The sequence below is a fragment of the Salmo trutta genome, chromosome 27, assembly GCF_901001165.1.
Source record: "Salmo trutta chromosome 27, fSalTru1.1, whole genome shotgun sequence".
NCBI classification, from domain to species: Eukaryota; Metazoa; Chordata; class Actinopteri; order Salmoniformes; family Salmonidae; genus Salmo; species Salmo trutta.
Window position 1 is genome coordinate 9,571,253 of NC_042983.1, and position 23,097 is coordinate 9,594,349.

Consider the following 23,097-nt stretch of genomic DNA (forward strand, 5'->3'; position numbering starts at 1 on the left):
GCTGGTTGAGAGAGTGCCAAGAGTGTGAGAAGCTGTCATCAAGGTAAAGGGTGGCTACTTTGAAGAATCTCAAATATAAAATTTATTTTCATTTGTATGACACTTTTCTGGTTACTACATGCATGATTCCATATGTGTTATTTCATAGTTTTGATGTCTTCACTATTATTCTACAATGTAGAACATATTAAAAATAAAGAAAAACCTTGAATGAGTAGTTTTGTCCAAACTTTTGACTGGTACTGTACATCGCCCCCTTTTCTCTGCCCGTTACATCTAAAAATGTTGTAATTAGCAATGTCAATGTCCTTATCCATGATCGAATCATTTAATCAAGTCTCTGACAAAACAAAAATGTCTGTGTTTGTGTCATGCGTTCAGATATCGATAAAGTCCATCTTTGACGTCAATACTTAGCACATTTAAATGTAGCAAACCCAGCCCTTTACGAGACTTAAAAAACAGCAGGGGTGTCCATATTTACCCTAACCAGGTCATTATAAACTTGAACATTAAGTAAGTCAGGAGATTTCATAGGAATATAAATTAAGTTATCAAAGCTTGCCCTGATGGGCCTGCGGCTGCATCTACTCGGTGGCTGTTTAAATACTATTGAAATGAAGACAGGGATAATGCAGATTTCCTTGACTTGACTAGAGTATTTAACATCAGAAACAGTTTGATGTGTGATGGTGGTTGGGATAACCTGGGTAGAGTGCTGGTTCTATACCAGTCAGTCTCTCAGAGCAGCCTTAAAATGGCCTTGCAATGTATAAGCCCTGAGATAGTTTCGGTGAATTCCATCTTCTTTGTAGAATATTTTTTCTTTCCAAAAAGTGTCAAAGTTATCAATAAAGACAACATTGACAGCTTGTTTTCTTACTTTGAATTTGTCTCTTGGGTGTGAACGGTTTAGGATATTAGCTATTATGACCCCACAAATGAAAGCTAAGACTCCCAAGAACATATATGGGACTTCTGCATAGAATGACTGGGGAAATGAATTGCGCTTCTCAATTTAAATCAAATCAAATTGTATTTGTCACATGCTTTGAAAAACAACAGGTGTAGACTAGACTTATCCCAAGCTAAGCTAAGACTCTCAGGAACATGTATTCTGTTCTAAGAAAGATGAAAAACAAAATGATTGCCTGATGATTTTCTTTCTGCTTTCCTGAATTTTCCAATGCCTGCATAATGCATTTCAATCACTTGAAAGCAGACTTACATTTGGCATTACCTGATTTGGCATATCTTTGTTTTATTTATAAGGCCAGATTCAAAAGCTTCATCATATAATTTTTACAGATTTGTTTCAGATATGCCCATGGCCCTAAAATATCAAATTCAATAGTGTGATGGTCCATGTTATCATTTAAAAAAAATATATATATGTGTGAATAGGGCCGTAAATATTGTACAGAAAATGCATGTATTCAGTTGAATGCACTCTACTTTTGTATTGTAAAGCTCTGCCACATCTCTCCTTTGAAAGAGAGCTAACTGAGTCATTGGATTATGATTTCAACACCAAGCCCCATCATCATGTGCAACGAGATTGACAATAATTGTAAGCATGATATTTTATTTTACTGAAATGTGTGTGTGTGTGTGCGTGTGTGTGTGCGTGTGCGTGTGTGTGCGTGCGTGTGTTTGCAAGTTTTCATTTTCGTCAAAAACAGGTGCCTTTGTTTTGATGGCCTGCATATGTGCAGTTCGCGCAACACGACCATTAGACCTGATGACGTGTTCCTTCGCATAAGCTTAGCTAGCTAACGTCGCAATGACATCGCCTACAAGCGTGATCAGGGATTTCTATTGAAGAAGCCGTTTCTACGTATCTTAACACTAAACCATCTTTGGTAAGATTGTGAGGGTGCTTTGGTAACTGTGGAATTCTTTAAGATGTTTGGCTCATTGGATAGGTCAGAGTCTATGTTTGAAGTTGTTGAGTATTATGGAGTTTCTTGGCAATACACTATAGATGTACAGTACGTGTTCCAGAGTAGAGAGACCCAGAGTAGCTGCTGTAATTGAAAACGGGCAGTGTTTGCTGTGGCAGGTGGGACGGTGCAAGTTACCTGAATGTTCTATTTATATTCTATTCGCTTTTGAATAAAATTGACATGAGTGGATTACTTGTAACATTCTTATTGTGCACCTGGTGCATTTAGCTGTTGAATGCATTTTTTTATTTAACTATGCAAGTCAGTTAAGAACAAATTCTTATTTACAATGACGGGTTACCGGGGGACAGTTGGTTAACTGCCTTGTTCAGGTGCAGAACGACAGATTTTTACCTTGTCAGCTCAGGGATTCAATCCAGCAGCCTTTCGGTTACTGGCCCAACGCTCTAACCACTAGGCTACCTGCCGCCCCTCTGTAGCAATTCCCCTGGTGTCACCCTCATAATATAAATAAAAAGACTATCAAAGGAATGCTTTGAGAGCACACTTACTGAGAGATTGGATGAGTGAGAGCTCCTGCGTGATTGTTTCATTCCCTTATTGTTGTCTATTTGAGCCGCAATAACCTTCCCCCTGCCACTAATATAATACCTGACAGTTTCTTTCTCAGCTAGAGCCCTTTTCACAGTGCAAAAGGCTCACGGTGCCACAGCCCAGGCAGAAATAAGAAAGGCAAAAAAGACAAATAGATTTCTTGGGATCAATCTCCCCCATCTGAGCTGACAATATGGGTCTGTGACTCAGTCCCGAATGGCACCCTAATCCCTATATTGCACAACTTTGGACTAGAGCCTTGGGCCCTGGTCGAAAGTATTGCACTACATAGGGAATAGGATGCAATTTGGGATGCTACCTGTGTCTCTGTGAGGACAACCTGGGAGCCGTCTGTCTGTCTGTCTGTCTGTCTGTCTGTCTGTCTGTCTGTCGCACTGCATGAGTGCTCGTCCATTGGCATCACGCCTCGTCAGAGAAGAATGGCAAATCTATTCCTCTCTTTTCAAGATGAAATGAAAGGTTTATAAAGGAATTCCTTCATTGAACACTTCACTGGTGCCCCTCACCCCCATCTTTGACCCCTTCTTTAATTTTTAAGAGCTGGCAGCTCCCTCTTGTCCTAACTCTCTTTTGTCCTCCTATCCCTCCATCCCTACCCCAGCCCAAAAGCAGCTCTGTCTGTCTGTCTGTCTGCTTTCCAAGCCTAGGGATAGATGAGTTAGTGATGTGATGAGGGCCTCTTGCACCTTTAATGGATGCTGAAGTAATTATTAATTGCATCTAGTGCTTGAAAGGCGGTGCGTCCCAAATGGCACAATGTTTTTTAACAGCCTCGTCAAAATTAGTCCACTATATGCCCTTTGGGACGCAACCCCAGTGTCAGACAAGAAGCAGCCGTCTGCAGTATCATTTTTTCATAGTACCATCTCACCATTCACTTCCCAGATGCCCAATATGGCACTGTGGGAGACGTTCAATGGCATAACAATAATTAGAAAATGTATCAGAATGTACGTGTGCAATTCATTCCATAATTAAAACCTTTTGGGGGGGTGGCATATAAAGAAAAATATGAAATATTGGTATTTTCATGTTGTTTCTAATATGTGTCTTCCCCCCCTTTTTCCTTCTAGAGTCGGAAACATGCCAATAAAGTACGGCTGTATTACATGCTACATCCCGTGGATGGAGGCTGCCCGGCAAAGAAACTCAGAACAGACAATGTGAGTACAGCTGCCACTACTACTGTAAATGATACATCTCACTGTATGTGTGTTCACACTTCTACAATGGTACCGTCATTTTTGTTGTTGTTGTGCGCAACATTTTTTCAAATAGCATGGCCCTATAGATATAAACTCATCTTGTCTCATCTCTGGCTGCACTCACTCACAGTCACAGGAGTGGTCAACTTTTGCTCTTAATGGACCCTCCTGTTATTGATTCCTACCACTATGTCTTGACCCTCTTGCCTCCTGTCAGAATGGTGAATAGATAAGTAGCAACACATTTCTGGTTGGCTGAACTGAACCAACGTGGTGGAAGTGAAAATGAACTGAAAGCCGCAGGTCCAGGATACCAGAGGAAGCAGAGTAGCTTTCCGTCAAGTGAAAACAGAACATTGAGAGAAAGGGAGGTACATCACCTCTCCCATGTAAATCAGAGTACATGCCAGTTTTGACAGTTGCAATTATGTTCTGCTGTCAGCCCCCGGTCAATACGTGTTTGGCGTGTGCTTAAGCTCTTCCTTCTTGCCTGAGAGAAAGTACAGGGGAAATGGGTGGTGGTTGCGAGGGTTTGTGCTAGCTAGCATCTATGCTTCTATCAATGCTGAATCACTGAGCAAAGAAGAAGAGACCGAGACAAACAGTTGTTAAGCTATTTGCAGGTGGGCATTCTGTTCTGCATTAGGATAAAACCTGCAGCATTTGTGTTTTATCAGCATTCTGCACATTCACAGTTACATCCTTCTTTTGCGAGAAAAGGGTTTATATAATATTATCATATCAATGTGTGTATGCTTGGCTTTTGGAGTTGAGATTCATTGGTGTTGTGGGGAGACAGCGGCAGTGAAAGTAGAACCGTCACAGTAGAGCCAGATTGGGATTGTGTAGATCAGTGAGGAACAGAGCCATATTGCATGTCTCAGTTAGAGTGAGTAGATCAGTCAGGAGAGTAGCCTCAGGTCTCAGCTGTGATTAGTCTCAGTTTGCCAGCTATCAGTCAAGAAGATCTCCTCCTCTGGATCTGATAAGGACTTGTCTGGGGAGAGAGCTCTATCCCTCCTCTCTCTACATTTGAGTCATTTAGGAGACACTCTTATCCACAGCAATTTACAGTAATGAGTCCATACATTCCCCCTTGGGAATTGAACCCACAACTGTGCCGTTGGAAGTGCCATGCTTTACCAAGTGAGCCACACGGGACCCTCTCTCACCCCTTCTCTCCCTCCGTCACTCTGCCTGTCTCACCTCTTCCTCTCTCTCGCTCCCTCTTTCTCCCTGTCTTCCCCCCTCTCTCTCTATCCACCTCCTCTCCCTCTGCCTGCCCTGCTCCTCTCTTCTCCCCCTCTTACCTCAGAGCTGTTGATTAGTCCTCATCACAGGAAGACACTGTACAGAAGCCAGCCTGCAAACCTGGGTTTAGAGGCCAAATTAGAAACCGCTAGGGATTGTTTGATCTGGACATTGTACTGTTGGTTTCATGTGTTTTCCATGTTCACAGAGAGCTATCGCTACCATTCCTTACAGATGCTTTTTGAAACCATTTGTAATTGTATGTCACGGATCCCTCCGGAACTGTCATTACGCACACCTGGTCCCTATTCCCATTTGATTAGTTATGTATAAGTGTGCCCTTTGTTCACCATTGTCCTGTCGATTATTGTTCCAATGTCCGTTGGTCGTGTGAGTACCTGTGCTGTGTTGTTTTGGCTTTCGTGCCACGTGTATTGTGCAGATGATTACGGGTCTCGTCCCGTGTGGTATCATTGTGCGATTGTGTATTTATTTGAGGTACTCCTCGCTCTTTTGTTTGGGTCTCAACCCTGTGTTTGGTATACGTGTTTGTTTGGTCTTCGTCCCCGTGCACGCTGTAATTTGGGTAAAGAAATGTAAAAACCTATTACGCATTCCTGCGTCTGTCTCCCGACCCTTTATACCAACGCCAACGTGACATTGTAACTTGATGGCAGACGTTCTATAAGTTATCCCACTTTGACTTTGAGTCCTATATAGCTACAATACCATACTTTACGATACAATAACTTTATTGACCATTTACATGGAAATTCAACTAGTTGAGATGCCTTCCTTGATGGTCCAGCTCCAATGCTCAAGGTAAAATCATGTCCTATATTCCGTGAAAAATAGCAATAACGTTGCCCTTGGATTTCTCACATGGCCAGCTCTCATTGATGACTATGCGTTTACATAAATATCATAACCCCCGAGTTATATTTGAAAATATAACTGCCAGACCAGTAAAATGTATTACTGTATTACCCACTGCAGCGTGCATGCAGTCCTCGATAGGGGGATTAGTATTTATTCATTTCCCTACATGAACAGACTGCAAAAAATAAACAGCTTCCAAAAATGGCAACTAGGGAATAGACTGCTGGAGGTAGCTGAGGCAATTATTTATTTTCTCTAAGGCCCTATTTTACCTTTTCATCTGCTTTTAAGATCAAAGCTCCAATACTGTTGTCTATTATGGGTCGCCGTCCTCAAGAGTAAGTGTATTCTCTGTACTGTTTGTGTTAGCAGGGAAAGCTATATCATTGGTCAGTTCCCAACAGATGTTGTGTTCTGTTGTGTTCTAATGCTGTGTGTCCGTGGTGCTGGATACAGCAGTGTCACTGAGCAACACACCAGACCAGAAAAACTGCACTGGTCCACCGATCATAACTAATTTCATGGGAAGAGAGGTTGCTGGTCTGTGTCATCCAGTTTAGTTCAAGCTGGGCTTTGGGCTGGGTTTGTAATGTATTGTCTGAAATGTATAATAGATGGTTAATCGTATAATCACTTGAATGAAATCAGATGAACGAAATCAGATCCATGAGGGAGGAATGTGTTGACGTCGATGGGAAGTGCTTTATCAGTGTGAAATGTATTGGGCTGTGTCCCAAATGGATGTCATCCTATTCCCTATTTAGTGCGCTACTTTTCACCATAGTCCTATGGGCCCTGGTCAAAAGAAGGGCACCTTGTTGGAAAGAGTAGGACGGACCAGACCACAGTGGCAACATGCCCTTCTAGTCTCCTCCCCAAATCTACTAATGCCATTCCCATTTTTTAGGCTTTCCATCATCTTCAACCTCGGCAAACTGAGCAGTTTAATAAAATCCATTATCTATGCACTCCCTGAACCAATAAGTGAGCATGACTGCTCACACACCGCATCCTTTCTAAGAAAGTAAATGACAACAATGAAGAACTCTTTTCAAAAACAATCTTAGCATTCCTTAATTCACTCTCTTCGTGTTTCAATTGCTAAGCAACTGCTCACACATTTTTCCCAGGTAGTAACATACCGTATGAAATGTGCATGTATTCCCGTCTCATTTGCTGTCAAAGCAGCTTTGCTTTTCACCCAAATGATCTCTTCTCCACAAAATGAAAGAGCGTTCAATTATTTGTCTCATCTATTTTTGACTGGATTATGATGATATCAGTAGGCTGTGACGTTATCAGACATTACAAAACTCGCTCTGTCGTGGGATGTTCAAGGCTGAGGGAAACTGATTGATGCTCCATCTCCGAGACTTATTATCTGTAGTTTGAGTCACAAGCCAACGCCACTCCATATCTGGTTGCTTAGAGACCATGATATAGGGATTGTAAATACTCAGACTGGGTTCAAAATGGCAACCTATTTCCAACTAGTCAGTGTCATTAGTCTGTTAGTTTGCATTGTCTCCTAAGCAGCAATCCCTTTCACTCAACCTCAACTGGAGTCCTGTCCACAGAAACTATGGATAGATCCCGAATGGCACCATATTCCCTAGTGCACTACTTTTTGACAAGACCTCCATGGGCCTGAATAGGGTGCCAATTGGGATGCAAGCCCATAACAGCCAGTTTACTACACTGCAAGCTGACATGCTCAGTCTGCAGCCAATCCAGTCACAGACAATAAACGGCAGCAAATCACAAGAGAGAAAGAGAAGACTGCCATGGCCATATCCATCTGTTTTGTACTGGATCAGCCTGGCGGCATTGGTTACTAATAGATACATGGCCCCCGAAGGACAGTTAAAATCTCCTCCTTAACTCCTGGTCCTGTAACTCAATGCAGAAGCCATTAAAGAGGATGCAATTAGAGACAGGGGAAGACTTTTGGGCTGATTGAATATCTCCTCAGAGCCTCACTCCTATTTAATTAGTGGTGTTTAAATCAACCCTTCATGGGCCGTAGCAGGATATAGTTCCAGGGGAGGAGAGGAGAGTGATCCGGTTTCAGCGGTGGGAGAGATGGAAGTATCCCAGAGAGCGAGAGAACCCAAAAATAAACTGTGTACAGTAGTATCTTTCTCTCTCTCTCTCCAGTGCATCTGCTCAGTAACTCTCTGTGGTATTACAGTTTTCAGTCTTCAGCTCCTCATCTACTCCACACAGAACCCATCCCAGTGGCTGATCTCATTATAAGTTGGCAGAAAAGTTCTGCTATTCTGTGCATTTTATCACCTTGCCTAAGGCTATGGTTACCATAATGTTATTCGTCGATGCTCATACTATGCACTCACACTATCCACTGTCATTTTCTATTGACTAACAGCAGGTGTGAGTTGTGATGTCAGTATTTCTTGCAAAAAAAATGTTTGTTTAATATTGTTGATAGCCTGACCTTTCCAGTACTTTCCAAAAGGACACGTTTCCTTGATTGGGGAAAGTATAGTATCTGAAACACAGATTGGATGTGATTGGGCCGTGGCTGTTGCATGGCTTCAAGGTGGCGACATCTAAAAATACACAGGAGAGAGGGGGAGAGAGAGAGAGAGAGGGAGGGAGGGACAGAGGGACAGAGAGCCCCTGAAGGGTTGGCAGAAAGCGAGGGAGGTAGAGCGAGAGAGGTAGAGAGAGAGAGAGAGAGAGCTCCTGGGTGTTGGCAGAGAGGCTGCATGGTGGTGGTGCCTGGCCAGTCAGTGCGACCTGTGTCTAGACCTGGCTGAGCTGATCTCAGCTGACAACTGTGGCTGGCTAATCTGACCACACGCAATACGTTCACCGTGGTAACCTGCTCTCGCAGAGGTGGAACGGACAATGAATGGTGCATCAAAACGAATCCCACGACCCACGTCTCTTTGGCAACATGTTCACTATTACCTGTCTTCCATGGTTTGAAAACAATTTATTTTGACGGCTGAACATATCCCCCTACGGCAGAGGTGTCAAACTCATTCTATGGAGGACAGTGTCTGCGTGTTTTTGTTTTTTCCTTTCAGTTAAGACCTAGACAACCAGGTTAGGGGAGTTCTTTGATGAATTAAGGTCACTAATTAATGATCAAGTACAAGGGAGGAGAGAACCCGGAGACACTCAGCTCTCCCTGGAATGAGTTTGACGTGACCTACGGTGTAGTTTTGCCTATATATGCAGTTTTGCGACATTAGATTTCAATATTTTGCATGCTAGAGTTATTGTTATTGATATTGGTTTTGTTTGTGAGAAAAGAACACTACTTAATCTTAAGGATCGGAAGCTTTTTTTCAATTTTCGCCAAAAATGTCATTCCCAAATCTAACTGCCTGTAGCTCAGGACGTGAAGCAAGGATATACATATTCTTGATACCATTTGAAAAGAAACACTTTGAAGTTTGTGAAAACGTGAAAGGAAGGTAGGAGATTATAACACATTAGATCTGGTAAAAGATAATACGAACAAAAAAACATGCGTTTTCTTTTTCATCTTTGAAATGCAAGAGAAAGGCCCTACGTTAACATAGGAGCCAAGGTGTAATTTAGATTTTGTCCACAAGATGGCAGCAGTGTGTGTGAAAAGTTTCAGAATTACCTCACTGCACAACATTTTGCATCAAGTCTGCCAGGAGTTTGCCCAAATGTGCCGAATTGGTACATAGTTGTAGAGAACATGCAAAAATGCTATGGTAATATTATCATTTTTTTACACACTCCCAGGAATGTCATACATGATGGATCATTAGCTTCTCTACAGAAAAGACACATCTAGATGGCCGGGCCATTTGTCCATTAAAATAACATCAAATTGATCCGAAGTATAGTGTAGACATTGTTAATGTTGTAAATGACTATTGTAGCTGGAAATGGCTGATTTTTAATGGAATATCTACATAGGCGTACAGAGGCCCATTATCAGCAACCATCACTCCTGTGTTCCAATGGCACGTTGTGTTAGCTAATTCAAGTTGATCATTTTAAAAGGCTAATTGATCATTAGAAAACCCTTTTGCAATTATGTTAGCACAGCTGAAAACTGTTGTCCTGATTAAAGAAGCAATACAACTGGCCTTCTTTAGACTAGTTGAGTATCTGGACATCAGCATTTGTGGGTTTGATTACAGGCTCAAAATGGCCAGAAATAAAGCACTTTCTTCTGAAACTCGTCAGTCTATTCTTGTTCTGAGAAATTAAGGCTATTCAATGAAAGAAATTGCCAAGAAACTGAAGATCTCGGACAACGCTGTGTACTACTCCCTTCACTGAACAACGCAAACTGTCTCTAACCAGAATAGGAAGAGGAGTGGGAGGCCCCAGTGCACAACTGAGCAAGAGGACAAGTATATTACAGTGTCTAGTTTGAGAAACAGACGCCTCGCAAGTCCTCAACTGGCAGCTTCATTAAATAGTACCCGCAAAACGCCAGTCTCAACATCAACAGTGAAGAGGTGACTCCAGGATGCTGGTCTGCTAGTCAGAGTTCCTCTGTCCAGTGTCTGTGTTCTTTTGCCCATCTTAATCTTTTCTTTTTATTGGCCAGCCTGAGATATGGCTTTTCTTTGCAACTCTCTTTTTATTTAACCTTTATTTAACTAGGCAAGTCAGTTAAGAACAAATTCTTATTTACAATGGCGGCCTACACTGGCCAAACCCGGACAACGCTGGGCCAATTGTGCACCACCCTATGGGACTCACAATCACAGCTGGTTGTGATACATCCTGGATTTGAACCAGAGTCTGTAGTGATGCCTCTAGCACTGAGATGCAGTGCCTTAGACCGCTGCCCCACTCAGGAGCCCCAACTGTATATCAAACCAGTTGCCGTGATAAAAGTGTTTTGTTCTTGTGCACTATCCTCAAACAATAGCATGGTATTTTTTCTGTAATAGCTACTGTAAATTGGACACTGCAGTTAGATTAACAAGCGTTTAAGCTTTCTGCCCATATAAGACATGTCTATGTCCCAGGAAAGTTGGCTGATGTATACAGCATTTTCTAGTCACATTATCGCATATTGAGCAACAACCGTCCCGGTTTAGGGACACCGATCTAAATCGGGAATTGCTCAGTATTAGTTTAATTGGATCATAGCACCATGTTGTTTGTGGACCCCCATTGAGACAACAGTCATTCTGATTTCATGTTGTGTTATTACTTTGTACTCCCGCTGCTTGTTCCTGTGTGAATCTCCCAGTTCGGAGACAGGAGTCATCCTACTACAAACAGATAGGAGGAGACACAGGTTCCACAGGTGTCTGGGGCTCCTCTGCCTGCTGAGAATCCTTGTTGAGGATGCCCAGTAGCAGTCAGCAAGAGAGACGGAGAAAGCGACAGAGAGAGAGAGGCAGAGAGAGAGACTGACAGAGACGGAGAGAGAGAGAGACGGAGACAGGGACAGAGACCGAGAGAGAGACAAAAAGAACGAGAGCGAAATGGAGCAGGGAGACCGTGGAGCGGGAAAATGCCTAGGGCTGACGTCTACACAGGTTGGCATCTGCTGGTCTGTACAGAGGTTGGCATCTCCAGGGACACCTCTTCATGTTTACTCAAGACAAATCTCAGACTACTTTGCTTCTCATAAACAAACTTGATTGCAATTCATAAATATATTAGCTACAATTATTCAAATGATGAGGAAGGAAAGTTGTATTGTATAATTTTGGTCTCCCTGTTTGTAAAATATTAAGCTTAGATTTATTACCATCAAGTCAACAAAGGCTTTATTTAAATGCTTTTTTAAGCACCTCTGTGAGCATCTGCCTGTTTTTCATGAACTTGAATAAGTTCTTCTTATGTCCTATTTGTACTTAATTATCTCTAGAGGCTAGCTGTTAAAGGTGCAATATGCAAAAATCGCTCCGCCATTTCCTGGTTGCTAAAATTAGAATAGTTCGCCTAATTTCAGTTTATGTAACAAAACATGCAATTTATAGTGTAGAGAATAATTGTACCATCTAAACCGTTGTGAAATATATTTTCAATTACCCAAATAATTGTATTTTCAGCTGTTTGAAAATTAAGAATGGGAACCATAGAAACAGCGCACATCCTAGACTTGCTTTCAATGAGAATGAAAGATCTAAAACTCACATTTCTATGTGAATTTGCTCGGTTTGCCCAAAAAGTTACATATTGCAGCTTTAAGAGAATAAATAAGGACAGACATTGCTTTCAGGTTTAGTTGTCCCTAGTTTTTGCCTCAATTAATGACTTGTTTTGGCAAAAAATACTTCGGTTTGATATGTAGGTCTCCAAAATAATGCTTAACGCCAATGCAGTGCCAGTGGCTATGTGTGTCGTGTGTCAGTTGATGACTGTCTATTTCCATATGATTGGGCCTGTGAGTTCTTCCTTCCTTACATGGGATTGCGGGCAGGGGAGGAGCAGAGCGGAGAACCACCAAACACAGGCTTCTGATTGGAGATGGCATAGGTGTACTGTAGTGAACTGCCTTGACTTGAACAAGAAGTGACTGCAGTCTTATGCTTGGTTGTCTTGACTTCTTCTTCAGCAATATCCAACAGATTGCACATCTCTTAATCTGTGGTGTGGCTTCAGAAGACAGGATGGGGAGGAGAGGCTATAGAGAGAGGCTATAAAGGTCCCTCCCCTCTAAAGAGAGGGATAGTGATCACAAAAAGCCCATAACACCATCCCCAATTCACCTTAGCTGCTTACTCTAAACAAATCTTAACTGTCATGACAGAGAGGAAGCATGGTTGAAATACAAATGACTGAGAGTGACATTCAAAGTGTCTTTTCTTAGTGCTCTTGCCTATGCTGTTTTCATGTCACCCTTAGATGTCCCAGTTTCCTACAGCCGGACTGTTTTGATGTGAAACTGCTTAGTTTTCTTATAGGTGGGCTAGAAGTCAACAGAACCTCACGTACGAATGGTTATCTCTTAGTGGTTGTGTCAAACGTCTGTTTGATCTTCATTTTCATGCGCCGTATTAGCCTGTTGGTCCAGTTTGTTTGTGCTTTAGCCAACTTCTCGCTGTGTTCATTCATTTTGCTGCCAAACATGTATGGAGACAACGATAGGAAGAGCTGGCTAAAGCGTAGGCTGGGTAAGGACAGAGAGAGAGAGCTGGAGACAGACTTCTCCAGAAGGCTGTGGATACTGACTTCTGAGATCTGTAACCCAGTGAGGGTTGGATGTGATATATGTAGCTGGATGTTGGCTGGCTGGGGTGTCAGCGCAGAGACTGACCACAGTTAGAATTATACATGAGAACAGAGATAACACTAGGCAAAGTGTGTTGAAGCTGTGGATGGATGGATGATACCCCTGAAGGTTTGTTAGAAAGGAAAGTTGAGCAAATGAGAACATGCACAGATCAGATCAAATACAATGACTTTTGGGTAATATTTCTCCAGGTTTCTCAACTTTAGATGAAATGAGAAGGTAATGATTTCAAATATTTTTTGTGAAAGAGAAATTAAAATGAAAGGAAAATGTTGCGCTTCTCCTTGGTCTTGCAGACATCAGCTTATAGTAATCCCCTTTACAAGGTGAAACAACAAGAAACTCATTGTTTCATTCTTCTTTTCTGAAGTGCTTCCAGCTTTCCTCTTCTGAATGTGTATTGAGCTGCTGCTTGGGGAGTGTTGAATTTCAATGGCTGGGCCATGGTGGTGTGGCAGCAGCCAATACTACCAGGCTGTGATTCACAAATACCCCGCCTCACAGTACCAATGGAGTCGGGAAGAATAATAGGTGCTACCCCAGAGGTACATCTTTGGATAATGAACCATTTCAAACATACTGCCAGAGCTAAGGAAGCCTGAAAATGGCTGCATGGCTCAATTTCACAGCATGCCAAGGTGTGTGAGAGAGAGAAGATGGTGCTGTGTGTTCTCTCCTCACCTATTATGAGGCTGAAACAAATAGTGCACAATGCTGCTTTCTCCTATCTTCACAGCGAAACAGCATTTCCCATTTCTGTTCCATGGCAATTTGAATAATCAATTTGATATTGTTCATGCTGTTTGGTTCACTTTTTACATCCATTTGGAGAACAGAAATATAAGAATATGACAAAAGGTTCAAGTGTACTGTTTGAGTAAAACACACCATTCCATTTAGTGCAGCCCTGCTATTTGGTGTGCTCTTTATGGAGATACTACAACGATTATAATGGATCCTTGATCCCTCAGTATGATCCATTTGTGTTTTTCTCAGTACACTGTTAAGGGGTTACTCATTTTACAGTGACTTATAGGCAGCTGGTTGTAAAACACTTACTGTAATTTAATTACAGTATCAGAGCAGGTACTTTCACAGTAGTTAACTTTTTAAGGATCGGGGCAGCATTCGGAATTTTGGATGAAAAGCGTGCCCAAAGTAAACTGCCTGCTACTCAGGCCCAGAAGCTAGGATATGCATATAATTGGTAGATTTGGAAAGAAAACACTCTAAAAACTGTTAAAATAATGTCTGTGAGTATAACAGAACTGATATGGCAGGCAAAAACCTGAGGAAAATCCATCCAGGAAGTGCCATTATTTTGAAATGGCTGTTTTTCCAATGAAAGCCTATCCACCATTTAAAGGGATAGGACCCAGATTCCGTTCCCTATGGTCGCGGAACATAAAGTCTGTTAGTGGGTCCCCCGCTGGGGTCAGGTTCTTGGGTCTGGGCTTGTTAACCTGTTGGGGCTAGTGGGCAGTATTTGCACGGCCGGATAAAAAACGTACCCGATTTAATCTGGTTACTACTCCTGCCCAGTAACTAGAATATGCATATAATTATTGGCTTTGGATAGAAAACACCCTAAAGTTTCTAAAACTGTTTGAATGGTGTCTGTGAGTATAACAGAACTCATTTGGCAGGCCAAAACCTGAGAAGATTCCTTACAGGAAGTGGCCTGTCTGACCATTTCTTGCCCTCCTTGATCATCTCTAACAAAAACAGGGGATCTCTGGCATGACGTGACACTTCCTACGGCTCCCATAGGCTCTCAGAACCCGGGAAAAAGCTGAATGACGTAATTCCAGGCCCAGGCTGAAACACACTAGCGCGTTTGGCAAGTGCTCTATCAGAGGGCCATCAGACTGAGGCTCGTGCATGAGGGGATAGCATGCTTTTACTTTTTCACTCTCTTTTTCTCCTGAGGAGAAATTTAATTCGGCTGTTTAGGCTCAATGCATATTCCCGGTCGGAATATTATCGCTTTTTTTACCAGAAAAATGGCATAAAAATTTATTTTAAACAGCGGTTGACATGCTTCGAAGTACGGTAATGGAATATTTAGAATTTTTTTGTCACGAAATGCGTCGTGCTCGTAACCCTTATTTACCCTTTCAGATAGTGTCTTGAACGCACGAACAAAACGCCGCTATTTGGATATAACAATGGATTATTTTGGACCAAACCAACATTTGTTATTGAAGTAGAAGTCCTGGGAGTGCATTCTGATGAAGACAGCAAAGGTAATAACATTTTTCTTATAGTAAATCTGACTTTGGTGAGTGCTAAACTTGCTGGGTGTCTAAATAGCTAGCCCTGTGATGCCGGGCTATCTACTGAGAATATTGCAAAATGTGCTTTCACCGAAAAGCTATTTTAAAATCGGACATATCAAGTGCATAGAGGAGTTCTGTATCTATAATTCTTAAAATAATTGTTATGTTTTTTGTGAACGTTTATCGTGAGTAATTTAATAAATTCACCGGAATTGTTCGGTGGGAATGTTGGTTTGGTTCAAAATAATCCATAGTTATGTTCAGATATCCTCTGTTTTGTTTGTGCGTTCAAGACACTATCCGAAGGGTGACGAAGGGTGACGCGCTCGACGCGTTTTGTGACAATTTTTTTTAAAATATTCCATTACCGTACTTCGAAGCATGTCAACCGCTGTTTAACCTCTACGGGCTAGGGGGCAGCATTGAGAATTTTGGAAAAAATATGTGCCCATTTTTAACTGCCTCCTACACAAACTCAGAAGCTAGAATATGCATATTATTGTTCAGGTTTGGATAGAAAACACCCTAAAGTTTCTAAAACTGTTTGAATGGTGTCTGTGAGTATAACAGAACTCCTATGGCAGGCAAAAACCTGAGAAGGTTTCATGCAGGAAGTACCCTGTCTGACAAGGTGTTGTTGTTCTTGCTTCTGTTTATTGAAGAGTCAGCATCTTAGCTGTAACGTGACAATTCCTAGGGCTCCAATAGGCTCTCAGAACCCGGGAAAAACCTGAACGATGACGAGGCAGCCTCAGGCTGAAACACAGAATCCCCTTTTCCAAGTGTCCCATCAGAGGACAATAGAATTAGGCGCGTGCGCAATTCGACCCCGTGGAGTATTTTCCTTCGGCTGTTTAGCTAATTGCAGATTCCCGGTCGTAATATTATCGCTTTTCTACGAGATAAATTGCATAAAAATTGATTTTAAACAGCGGTTGACATGCTTCGAAGTACGGTAATGGAATATTTAGAATTTTTTGGTCATTTTAGCATTCTGATAGTGTCTAGAACGCACGAACAAAACACCGCTGTTTGGATATAACGATGGATTATTTGGGACCAAACCTACATTTGTTATTGAAGTAGAAGTCCTGGGAGTGCATTCTGACGAAGAACAGGAAAGGTAAGACGATTTTTCTTATAGGAAATGTGATTTTGGTGAAGGCTAAACTTGCCGGGTGTCTAAATAGCTAGCCCGTGATGGCTGGGCTATGTACTTAGAATATTGCAAAATGTGCTTCATCCGAAAAGCTATTTTAAAATCGGACATATCGAGTGCATAGAGGAGTAATGTATCTATAATTCTTAAAATAATTGTTATGCTTTTTGTGAACGTTTATCCTGAGTAATTTAGCAAATTGTTAGTAAATTCCCCGGAAGTTTGCGGGGGGTATGCTTTTTCTGAACGTCACATGCTAATGTAAAAAGCTGGTTTTTGATATAAATATGAACTTGATTGAACAGACATGCATGTATTGTATAACATAATGTCCTAGGTGTGTCATCTGATGAAGATCATAAAAGGTTAGTGCTGCATTTAGCTGTGGTTTAGGTTTTTGTGACATTATATGCTAGCTTGAAAAATGGGTGTCTGATTATTTCTGGCTGGGTACTCTGCTGACATAATCTAATGTTTTGCTTTCGTTGTAAAGCCTTTTTGAAATCGGACAGTGTGGTTAGATTAACGAGAGTCTTGTCTTTAAATAGCTGTAAAATAGTCATATGTTTGAGAAATTGAAGTAATAGCATTTCAAACGTTTTAAAAATTGCGCCACAGGATTACACTGGCTGTTACGTAGGTGGGACGAATTCGTCCCGCCGGTCCCATAGAGGTTAAAATCAATTTTTATGCAATTTTTCTCGTAAAAAAGCGATAATATTCCGACCGGGAAACCCTGTTTTAGTTCAAAGACGAAAAAATAAAACATGGTGTCGCCTCGTCCACGCGCCTCAGTCTCATTGTTCTCTGATCGGCCATTATCCAAATGCGCTAGTGTTTTTCAGCCAGGGCCTGCAAAGACATCATTCACCGGTTTGCCGCCTTCTGAGAGCCTATGGGAGCCGTAGGAAGTGTCACGTTACAGCAGAGATCCTCAGTTTTCAATAAAGAGAGTGTAGAAGCCCAAGAAATGGTCAGACAGGCCACTTCCTGTAAGGAATCTTCTCAGGTTTTTGCCTGCCATATGAGTTCTGTTATGCTCACAGACACCATTCAAACAGTTTTAGAAACTTTAGGGTGTTTTCTATCCAAAGCCAATAATTATATGCATATTCTAGTTACTGGGCAGGAGTAATAACCACATTAAATCGGGTACGTTTTTTATCCGGCCGTGCAAATACTGCCCCCTACCCTAGAGAGGTTAAAAAACAGAGCCCAACTAGCTAGGCGACCGTTCAACCTCTTGGCTTCTTGAATGGAGACCAAGTCCGTCACAAAAGGACGAGGTGCCCCCTCCAACCAGTGTCTCCACCCCTCAACTGCCAAGAGCTCCCAGTTGCCTATATTGTAGTTGTGTTCCTCTGGCGAGAACCGCTTGGGTGCAGTTTCTTGTCCTCCTCGTTCTGCTGTGAAAGGACCGCCCCTGCTCCGGTGTCTGAGGTGTCCACCTCTACCACAAAGGGACAAGTAGGATCAGAATGAACGAGGATGGGTCCGGAGGTGAATTGTCCCTTGAGCTCCATGAATGCCCCGTCAGCCTTGGGGGACCAGCAAAAACTGGGACTTGCGGGTTAGGACCGTGAGAGGTGCTGCCACCGCACCAAAGTTGCGTATGAAACACCTGTAAAAATTGGCAAACCACTGGACCTGCTTGAGTAAGTTGGGACAGGGCCAGTCGGCGACCGCCTCAATCTTTACGGGGTCCATTTGGATGCCTGCGGTAGAGATAATGTGACCCAGGAAGGAAACTTGGCATATGTGGAACTCTTCTCTTCTTCTCTATCTTGACGTATAGTTCACTCTGCAGGAGGCGTCTCAGGACTTTGCGGACATGCAGTATGTGTTCCGGAAGGTTTTTGGAGAAGATTAAGATGTCATCGAGATAAACAAAGACGAACCGATTCAACATATCCCTAAGACTATCATTGACCAATGCTTGAAATACTGCCAGTGAGTTCGATAATCTGAAGGGCATGACTAAATACTCATAGTGGCCACTAGGGGTGTTAAAGGCAGTTTTCCACTCATCTCCCTCCCTGATTCTCACCAGATTGTAAGCGTTGCGGAGGTCCAGTTTGGGGAAGAATTGGGTCCCTTGGACCAACTCCAAGGCGGAGGACATCAAGGGTAGAGGGTAACGATTCTTGATCGTAATCCAGTTCAGCCCTCTGTAATCGATGCAAGGACACATGCCTCCATCCTTCTTACACCCGAAGAAGAAGCCTGCACCAGCTGAGAATGTAGAGGGGCGAATGAAACCTGCCTCCAGCGGATGTAATTGCCCATGACTGCTGCTTCAGGTGTCGAGAGGGAGTACAGACGGCGCCGGGGAGGTGTGGAGCCTGGTAGCAGTTCTATGGCACAGTCGTATGGACGATGAGGGGGAAGGGTGGTGGCTTGCCTCTTACTGAAGGCTTTCTGGAGGTCAAAGTATTCGAGAGGGAGAGCAGAGAAGTCTTGGTGTTCAATGGATGCAGGAGGACACGGCAAGGCTCTTGGTGGGGGTCTTAGACATTTAGTCTGGCAGTCCTTACGCCAGTCTAGCAGGTGTCCCATGGACCAGGAAACAAATGGGTTATGTAGCGCTAGCCAGGGGTACCCTAGGATAAGGGGATCTCAGGAGCAGATATCAACAGAAAATTAAGAGTCTCTGAGTGGTTCATCCCAACCTGCAGTAGAATGGGCTTGGTCTGATATTCCACCTCGCCAGAACCAATGTGCCGTCTATCAAGGGCTTGAATCTGCAGCGGGATGAGACATTTCATGCAAGGGATTTGTAATTCTTTGGCGAAGTCTTGATCAATGAAATGATCCGCTGCCACAGAGTCCAAGAATACTTGAATCTGGTGCTGACGGTTGTCCGAGTGGAGGATTGCAGGTAGTGACAGACAGTGACTGGGTAGCTGGGATGATTCTGCACAGCTCGTCAGGGTCTCCCCTTGTCCTGGTGAGCCCTGGTGGTTCCCGTCAGCTCTAGGCATGCAGCACGGAGATGACTAAGACCTCCGCAGTAGAGGCAACAGCCTTTGCACAAGCTCCATGGGCTTGGGGTGCTCAGGAAACCAGGATGCTGGAGTGGTGTCAAAAGACCGCTGTCTCATCCATTTTCTAATTCGGTTGTCAATCCTGATTGCCAGAGTTATTAGGGACTCAAGGTCCTCGCCCAGATCTCGAGCTGCCAGTTCATCCTTGATGGAGTTAGACAGACCCTGGTGGAAAGCGGTTACCAGTGCCTCAGTATTCCACCCACTCTCGGCGGCGAGGGTGCGGAACTCAATGGCAAAGTCAGCCACTGGTCTGACACCCTGGCGGAGTCTGAATAGTCGGCTTGCTGCTTCTCGTCCGCCGACTGGGTGGTCGAAGACTCGACGCAGCTCGGCAGTGAAGGCTAATATGGAGCTGCAGGATGGTGGCTGCTCTTCCCACACAGCCGTTGCCCATGCCAGGGCCCTGCCGAGAGCAGAGAGATGATGTAGGCGATCATAGCCCAGTCGGTGTGGAGCGAGGAGGACTGTAACTCGAACACCAGAGAGCACTTAGCGAGGAAATGCTTACATCCACCTGGGTGGACGTCATACCGCTCAGGGGCTGGGATCTTGGGTTCCCAGTGCAGGGGCCCTGGATGAACTGCGGTGACGCCTGTAGCAATGGGCGATGAGACTTGTGCATTGGATCCTCCTCAGTTGGGAGCGTGCTGTGGTTGGAGGGAATCCGTAAGTACCTGGAGGGTCTCTGAGATTTGGGAGTTGTTCTTGCTGCCGTGCCAACAGTGCTCCTTGGTGGGTTATAACTTCTTAGATCTGGGTGATCTCTGCTGGGTCCATGTTGGGGCAGCAGCTTGCTGTGAGGGGCTGAGGTTGAACCCAGGTGCAGAGAATTGACCAGACAAGGAATCAATGATTTGGATTAACGTAAATACCTTTATTGAAAAGCAAGAACATAAGGATAACAGTGATAGTGGGAAAACAACTAGGACTAGAACACTCACTCTGGGGACAAACATACAGGGAACCGAAATCAAGCTACTGCAAAGGGAAACAGAAAACACCTCTCTTAACCTCTCTGGCGCATGTGGGACGAACTCGTCCCACCTACGTAACAGCCACTGAAATCCAGTGGCGCGATTTTTGAATCGTTAGAAATACTATTACTTCAATTTCTCAAACATATGACTATTTTACAGCTATTTAAAGACAAGAATCTCGTTAATCTAACCCCACTGTCCGATTTCAAAAAGGCTTTACAACGAAAGCAAAACATTAGATTATGTCAGCAGAGTGCCCAGCCAGAAATAATCAGACACCCATTTTTCAAGCTAGCATATCATGTCACATAAACCCAAACCACAGCTAAATGCAGCACTAACCTTTTATGATCTTCATCAGATGACACACCTAGGACATTGTGTTATACAATACATGCATGTCTGTTCAATCAAGTTCATATTTATATCAAAAAACAGCTTTTTACATTAGCATGTGACGTTCAGAAAAAGCATAACCCCCGCAAACTTCCGGGGAATTTACTAACAGTTTGCTAAATTACTCACGATAAACGTTCACAAAAAGCATAACAATTATTTTAAGAATTATAGATACATTACTCCTCTATGCACTCGATATGTCCGATTTTAAAATAGCTTTTCGGATGAAGCACATTTTGCAATAATCTAAGTACATAGCCCGGCATCACAGGGCTAGCTATTTAGACACCCACCCAGGTCAGCCTCCACCAAAATCACATTTCCTATAAGAAAAATGTTCTTACCTTGCTTGTTCTTCGTCAGAATACACTGCCAGGACTTCTACTTCAATAACAAATGTTGGTTTGGTCCCAAATAATCCATCGTTATATCCAAACAGCGACGTTTTGTTCGTGAGTTCTAGACACTATCAGAATGCTACATCACGGTCTCGCGCATGGCGCATTGGCGTGACAAAAAAATTCTAAATATTCCATTACCGTACTTCGAAGCATGTCAACCGCTGTTTAAAACCAATTTTTGTACCATTTATCTCGTAGAAAAGTGATAATATTCCGACCGGGAATATGCATTGAGCCTAAACAGCCGAATTAAATTTCTCCTCAGGAGCGAATCGTGCACGCGCCTCATTCAAAGGTCCTCTGATCCGCCACTTAGCAAAGGCGATAATGTGTTTCAGCCTGAGGCTGCCTCGTCAACCTTCAGGTATTTCCCGGGTTCTGAGAGCCTATCGGAGCCCTGGGAATTGTCACGTTACAGCTAAGATCCTTACTTTTCAATAAACAGATGCAAGACGCACGACTCCTTGTCAGACAGGGAACTTCCTGCATGAAACCTTGTCAGGCTTTTGCCTGCCATAGGAGTTCTGTTATACTCAGACACCATTCAAACAGTTTTAGAAAATTCAGAGTGTTTTCTATCCAAACCTGAACAATAATATGCATATTCTAGCTTCTGAGTTGGTGTAGGAGGCAGTTAAAAATGGGCACATATTTTTTCCAAAATTCTCAATACTGCCCCCTATCCCAAACAGGTTAAAGGGAAATCATAATTAGTAATAGGACACACCTGAGTGTCATTAATGTCTCTTGGACGGTCTCTGTCATCCCCTGGTGACGGGTGGAACCATGGCAGTTATGATGTATGCTTCCCAATGGCTCCCTATTCCCAATTTAGTGCACTACTTTTGGTCAGGGCCTATAGGGCTCTAGACATTTGGGATGCAGAGTAACTTTCTAAAACAGTCATAAGTCATTTTCATTAAGACTCATGCAGCATATTATGGCTAATTAATTAAACTAGCTGACTTTGTGATAAGAGTCAGTACTCAATACACTACCGCAGCTTGCAAGCTCAAAAAGCAGAGCTGCCAATCACAATCTCCTCAAAGTCATTCCATCTACTTGGACATCCATGGTGTGAAGACAAGACGACGCTAGCTGTGTTTATAATTGCTTTACACTCAGAATAGCCTGGATGAAGAGGAAACCCGCTGTTCATTCCTTAATCCCTTCATTAAACAATAAACAGTAGATGAATGATGCGCGAAAGGCTGCTACTGGTTACCCGTTTCAAATAAAAGTGCACAAGATGATAAATGTCACCTCTCATTTTGCAAAATACATTTGAATTGTCCTATGTGAATATTATTTAAATAGAGTAGGGCAACAGTGTCTGTATTCTGTGGCCACAATGTGCTTTGTTCTCAACATTTCACTGATACTCCTCTCATTGAGGTCTTTAAACATATTCAGGTGGAATAAAGTACAGTTCATGTCGTTTGTGTGTTTGTGTGTGATCTTATGCACACACACACACGCACACACACACACACACACACACACACACACACACACACACACACACACACACACACACACACACACACACACACACACACACACTGATGTCTAATGTGAAGGTCAAAGTTTTGTCTGTTTTCTGGGGGTATGCGAGAGACGAGAGAGAGCAGCAGTGATTACAATGTCTGGACCACTCAGTGCCTCCCTGCCTGCCTCCCTGTATGGCCTCAGCTGACAGCAATAGAATGCATTGACCTAGTCTATATTAGGACCAACTTTTTGTTGGTTACTCTTGCACTTG

General features: G+C 43.0%; 1 protein-coding gene across 2 annotated transcripts in view; it reads left to right on the forward strand.

Moving 5' to 3' along the window:
- zmat4a (zinc finger, matrin-type 4a) overlaps positions 1-23,097 on the forward strand; it is a 140,676-nt gene that overhangs the window by 50,885 nt on the left and 66,694 nt on the right. For both annotated transcript variants that reach the window (XM_029716573.1, XM_029716574.1), the window contains one exon: positions 3,596-3,685. In XM_029716573.1, coding sequence (XP_029572433.1) covers positions 3,596-3,685 — 90 coding nt within the window. The remainder of the gene's footprint in view (positions 1-3,595; positions 3,686-23,097) is intronic.